The sequence below is a fragment of the Rutidosis leptorrhynchoides genome, chromosome 2 (genome assembly GCF_046630445.1).
Source record: "Rutidosis leptorrhynchoides isolate AG116_Rl617_1_P2 chromosome 2, CSIRO_AGI_Rlap_v1, whole genome shotgun sequence".
Classification (NCBI taxonomy): Eukaryota; Viridiplantae; Streptophyta; class Magnoliopsida; order Asterales; family Asteraceae; genus Rutidosis; species Rutidosis leptorrhynchoides.
The window spans coordinates 361,376,002-361,382,637 of NC_092334.1; the positions used below are offsets into that span (position 1 = coordinate 361,376,002).

Below are 6,636 nucleotides of genomic sequence, written 5' to 3' on the forward strand. Positions count from 1 at the left end.
TTTTGTAAAATATTTATAAAACTGCATGTCTTCTCATCCCAAAAATATTAGATTTAAAAAGGTGGGACTATAACTCACTTTCACAGATTTTTACTTTGTCGGGAAGTAAGACTTGGCCACTGGTTAATTCACGAACCTATAACAAATATGTACATATATATCAATTTATGATCGGAATATATTCACAACATTTTTTATTACGTTTTTATGATATAAGTTTGTTAAGTTAGCAGTCCTCGTTAGTAACCTACAACTAGTTGTCCACAGTTAGATGTACAGAAAAAAATCAATATATGTATCTTGAATCAATCCACGACCCAGTGTATACACGTCTCAGGCTAGATCACAACTCAAAGTATATATATTTTTGGAATCAACCTCAACCCTGTATAGCTAACTCAAACATTACTGCATATAGAGTGTCTATGGTTGTTCCAAATAATATATATAGATGGGTCGATATGATATGTCAAAATATTATATACATGTCTATGGTATCCCAAGATTACATAATATGTATAATACAATATAAATTAGTTAGGATATGTTTAGTCAAGATTTGTTACAAAATATTCGTAGCTAAAACTAGCAAGTTTATCCAATTTTATTTTACCCGTCATTTCTTCGTTTCAAATCCGTTTTGAGTGATTCAAGTTGCTATGGTTTCATAATGAACTGAAATTTATGAAACTAAATAGAAAAAGTTTAAGTTTATAGTCAGAAATACAGGTTACAAGTCATTTTTTAAAGAGGTAGTCATTTTCGTCAAAAAAATGACATCTTGATGATCATTTTGAAAAACATACTTCCACTTTGTGTTTAACCGTGATTTTTGGATATAGTATCATATTCATATGTAATATCATTTTTACAGAAAATAAACTTCCAATTCGAAGATTAAGATACTTTTTATTTTTTTAACCCACAACAGCCCCCGATTTCACTACTATGGCGTATGTCCGGTTTTACGGTGTTCTTCGTGTTTTCAGGTTTTAAATCATTAAGTTATCATATCATATAGATATAGAACATGTGTTTAGTTGATTTTAAAAGTCAAGTTAGAAGGATTAACTTTGTTTGCGAACAAGTTTAGAATTAACTAAACTATGTTCTAGTGATTACATGTTCAAATCTTCGAATAAGATAGTTTTATATATATGAATTGAATGATGTTATGAACATCATTACTACCTCAAGTTTAGTAGGTAAACCTACTAGAAGTGAAAAAAATTGATCTAGCTTCAAAGGATTCTTGGATGGCTTGAAAGTTCTTGAAGTAGAATCATGACACGAAAACAAGTTCAAGTAAGATTTCCACTCGAAATAAGATAGTTATAGTTATAAAATTTGAATTAAAGTTTGAATATGAGTATTACCTTGTATTAGAAATATATCTTACTGTAAATAAGAAAGATTTCTTGAGCTTAGATGATTACTTGGATTGGATTAGAAAGCTTGGAAGTAATCTTGCAAACTTGATAGTATTATTGATTTTATGAAACTAGAACTTATAGAATTTATGAAGAACACTTAGAACTTGAAGATAGAACTTTAGAGAGATCAATTAGATGAAGAAAATTGAAGAATGAAAGTGTTTGTAGGTGTTTTTGGTCGTTGGTATATGAATTAGATATAAAGGATGTGTAAGTTTGTTTTCATGTAAATAATTCATGAATGATTTATAATATTTTTTGTAATTTTGTGAGATATTTCATGCTAGTTGCCAAATGATGGTTCCCACATATTTAATGACTCACATGGGCTACTAAGGAGCTGATGATTGAGTGTATATACCAAAAGTATATACATCTTAGAAGTTGTGTATTGTACGAGTACGAATACGGGTGCATATGAGTGGAATTGTTGATGAAAATGAATGAGGATGTAATTGTAAGCATTTTTGTTAAGTAGAAGTACTTTGATATATGTCATGAAGTCTTCCAAAAGTGTATTAATACATCTTAATACACTACATGTATATACATTTAACTGAGTCGTTAAGTCATCGTTAGTCGTTATATGTAAGTGTTGTTTCAGAACCTTTAAGTTAACGATCTTGTTAAATGTAATTGATCCATTGTTATTACACTTAAATGAGATGTTAAGTTGTTAAGTTAACATGTTAACATGGTGTATTAATATATCTTAATATCATATAAATATGTGTAAAATACTATTACAACGATAATCGTTACATATATGTATTGTTTCGAAATCCTTAAGTTAGTAGTCTCATCTTACTCGTGTAGTTCATTGTTAATACGCTTAATGATATATGTAATTATCATTTCATGATGTTAAACATAGTGTATTAATATCTTAACACGATACATATGTATTTAGTAAACGTTGTTGTAACGATAGCCGTTATATATATCGTTTCACGTTTCTTAATTCACTACTTTCATTTTATGTAAATAACTCATTGTTAATGTACTTGGTGAGATACTTACTCATCATAATATCATGTTATATATATATATATATATATATATATATATATATATATATATATATATATATATATATATATATAAATAACATGATATAAATAAATATATATATATATATATATATATATATATATATATATATATTTATTTATTTATATCATGTTATTTTTACAAGTTTTAACGTTCGTGAATCGCCGGTCAACTTGGGTGGTCAATTGTCTACATGAAACTCATTTCAATAAATCAAGTCTTAACAAGTTTGATTGCTTAACATGTTGGAAACATTTAATCATGCAAATATAGTTTTCATTTAATATATAATCATGGAAAAGTTCGGGTCACTACAACGGGTGGGCATTTTGGTCCCCAAATCACGGGGAGGAAGGTTTATGAGGCCAGTTTTTATTGGCCTAGTATTTTCAAAGATGCCCACCTCATTTGCAAATCTTTTGATGCGTGCCAACGGGCCGGAAAAATCACCAAAAGAGATTAGATGCCTCAACATAGCATTCAAGTATATGAGGTGTTTGACATTTAGGGGATTGATTTTATAGGCCCGTATCCTAAATCTCATTTGAATATTTACATTCTCGCTGCAATAGATTATGTTTCTAAATGGGCAGAGGCTAAATCTCTTCTGACTAATGATGCACGGGTTGTAATTACCTTCTTAAAGGGCATCTTTGCCCGATTTGGCACCCTAAAAGCCCTCATTAGTGATAGAGGGACCCACTTTTGTAACGCTCAAATGGAGAAAGTGTTGAAACGATATGGGGTAACCCACAAAATTTCAACATCTTATCACCCGCAAACAAGTGGGCAAGTTAAGAATACCAACCGATCATTGAAGCGAATCTTAGAAAAGACCATTGGTACGAATCCTAAGGAGTGGTCTACAAAGCTTGAAGATGCATTGTGGGCATTTCGTACGTCCTACGAGACACCGATAGGCACGACTCCTTATCGTTTGGTATATGGGAAAGCATGCTATCTCCCTTTGGAGATTGAACATAAAGCTCATTGGGCTTTAAAGGTGTGCAATATGGATTACCATGAGGCGGGTTGCTTTCGTTTGGATCAATTGAACGAGTTGGATGAGTTGCGCCTTGATGCATATGAGAACTCGGTTATTTACAAGGAGAAAACCAAACGTTGGCATGATAACCGAATCAAAAACCCGAAAGAGTTCAAGGAGGGCGATCGAGTCATTTTCTATAATGCTCGTTATAAGTTTTCACCCGAAAAGTTAAAGTCCCGATGGAACGGGCCATTCGTTGTGAAGAAGGTGTACCCATATGGTACAATTGAGTTAGTGAATTCGAAAGGTGAAGAGTTTAAGGTAAATGGCCACCAGGTCAGACCTTACATTGATGGTTTTCTAAAAACCGAAATCGAAGATGAGGTTAACCTCAACTTTGAGCTGAAAAACTAATGAATGCAGAGTTGAGTCCCGTGAATGACTCGATAATAAACTTCACTTTGTTGTATAGTTTGTATGTGTAGGTTTGATTGCGGGTTTGCTTAAAATGCTATATTATTGATTAGAGTCGATTACTTGTTGTTTTTGTTGGTTGTTTGGTACTTAAAGGTGATTATTAGTTGCTGAATTAGTAAAAGTGTCGAGATACCATGTCATGCCTAAGGCCGCGGTGCGAGGCTTATGGTCGCGGCGCGAATCTTAACTATTTTCAGGATTAGTCAGCCTTTTAAATTGATACTTGACCACGCCTATTACCGCGTCACGAGGGTTATTTGCCGCGGCGCGGGTTTTTAAAGGTTTTGAGGTCAATGCACAAGGAAAGAATAAGCATCAGACATAGTGTATCTCCGTGACGTGGAGAATTAGGTCGCGGCGCAACCTATCTGCCGTCCTGATTCCAAGCCGTCGGTCATTATTTAAAATAAACAGGTCAAACTGACCCACCTTCTAACCCGGCGGGATTCTAACCCTTTTTAGGGATTTTAGGAGCTACCTTCACCCACTTTTATTCTATTTATCTCTCACACCTACATTGAGTAACCAAAACCCCAATTTCAATTAACAATTATTCTTCACTAATTGCTTCAAATCCTTGTTCAATCATGCCTGTTAAGGTCCGATTTTACTTTTCTCTACCTTTTTCTCTCGTAATTCTATGATTAATTTCATTAATTTTAGGGTTCATGTTTGAATTTTTGTGGGGTTTGTCTAATTGAGACTTTTATGCTTTTATATGTGATGAATTGTTTATGAATATGATATTTATGTGTTTTCTTCATAAATTCTTGTGTAGTTTATGCATAATATTGATTCTTGAGATTAGGGTAGTGATAAATCCGAATTTGGTGTTGGATGTTTGGGGTTTTTGTTTGTGAGGAAGATGTTTGCTACTAGATACATGTTTTAAGATAGTGTGGGGTGATTTGGGCGGGTAGTATGTTATTTTGGTGATTTGTGAAGCTTGATGGTAATTTTGTGAGATGTTTATTTGGTTAGTTGGTATTGTTTTAGCTTCTTGAAGGTTTAGAAGTTAACTAGTAATTATTGGTATGGTTTATCGTGGGTTGGTTAAATCATTAGACGACTTTGTTAATTTGAGTTAAGCGATAATTGTTAAAGGGGAAATTGTGTGGCATGATTGTTTTAAGAATTTGTTTGAATTTGTTAAAATGGAACAAAAACACTTGTTGTAAACACTTGCTTTTGTTTAAGTGTCGAATTGAATTTGAAACGAGTAGTAAACTGAAGTTGGTGCAAGTATGTTGAACGTGTTGGTTTGATGATTATTATTGTCCTAAAGCTAACTTTTCAAGGTTTGGTGCTTGGTTTGGTTTTTGTTTCATGTGTGCAGAGAAGCAGAGTTAATGTTCCTTCATCCTCCACGGCCCAATCGCGAAGGGATGCAGAAGAGAGAAGGACTAATCCAGAAATTTGGTTGTGAAAGGTTGAGGAAAAATACTTCGAATATTTTGAATTCATTTCAGCCCGGAGTATACAAGCAACATGGTACTTTAGTTAGAGTGAGTTGGATAAGGCGACCAATGAGATAAGGGATGAAATTACTGAGATGTTAGCGATGGTGCGAAATACGGGAAAAGTCTATCTTGACACTTGGGAACGAGCAATGTCCTTAAGGGATGACATTTACCGTGAGTTAGTTGTGGAGTTCTTTTCCTCTTTAAGTGTGCGTTCTCGAAGGGATCCGACGGATCAAGGTTTTATGACATTTCAATTAGGGGGAGAAAACCGAGCTATGAGTCGTATGGATTTGACTCGAGCACTTAACTTGTATGAGGTCCTGGACGATGCGGCTTTGAAAAGGTACTTGAAGAAGGAAACTGAGTTTATTGGGCATCCGGAAGATTACAATGAGCGATACTTTTGGTTTGAAATCTCGGGTTTGACTCCATTCATTTCTAATGAGTCAAAGGGGTCAGATATTCGAAGTAGACAGTTCCGGTTACTTCATAAATTGTTTGCGTGTACTTTTTGTGGTAGACGGAATGGGAATGATAAAGTTAATTCGACAGAATTGTGGGTTATGCAACGAGTTCGAGCCGATGCACACGTTGACTTATGTATGTTGATTAGTACTTATTTGTCTAATCATGCGAGGGACACACGAGCATCGAGGCCACTTCTTGGTGGTCATTTTGTTACAAAAATTCCAAGATTTTTCAACATTGATTTTAGTAGGTGTACAAAATTGACTGAACCATTGCAGGTGATGAAACCTTTTAATTTAAGGTTTTATTTAAGCGCAAATTTTGTGATGTGAGATGCGAATAGAGTTGGTTTGGTGGAGTATGTGAGGCAACAAGTGTAGTGACCCGAACTTTTCCATGTTTATATATATTAAATGATTTTGATATTTACATGATTAAGTGTTTTCAACATGTTAAGCAATCAAACTTGTTAAGACTTGATTAATTGAAATAGGTTTCATATAGATAATTGACCACCCAAGTTGACCGGCGATTCACGAACGTTAAAACTTGTAAAAACTATATGATGACATATATATATATATATATATATATATATATATATATATATATATATATATATATATATATATATATATATATATATATATATATATATATAGTTAACATGATAGTATAATAAGTAAGTATCTCACTAGGTATATTAACAATGAGTGATATACATAAAAACGAGTTTATTGAATTAAGAAACTCGAAA

General features: G+C 33.2%; 1 protein-coding gene across 1 annotated transcript; it reads left to right on the forward strand.

Annotated features, from left to right (window-relative positions):
- Positions 1–2,878: 2,878 nt before the first annotated feature.
- Positions 2,879–5,374, forward strand: LOC139888951 (uncharacterized). Its single transcript, XM_071871931.1, has 4 exons — positions 2,879–2,909; positions 3,008–3,228; positions 3,340–3,855; positions 5,285–5,374. Exons 1-4 carry the CDS (start codon positions 2,879–2,881, stop codon positions 5,372–5,374), a joined length of 858 nt encoding a protein of 285 aa, XP_071728032.1.
- The last annotated feature ends 1,262 nt before the right edge of the window (positions 5,375–6,636 follow it).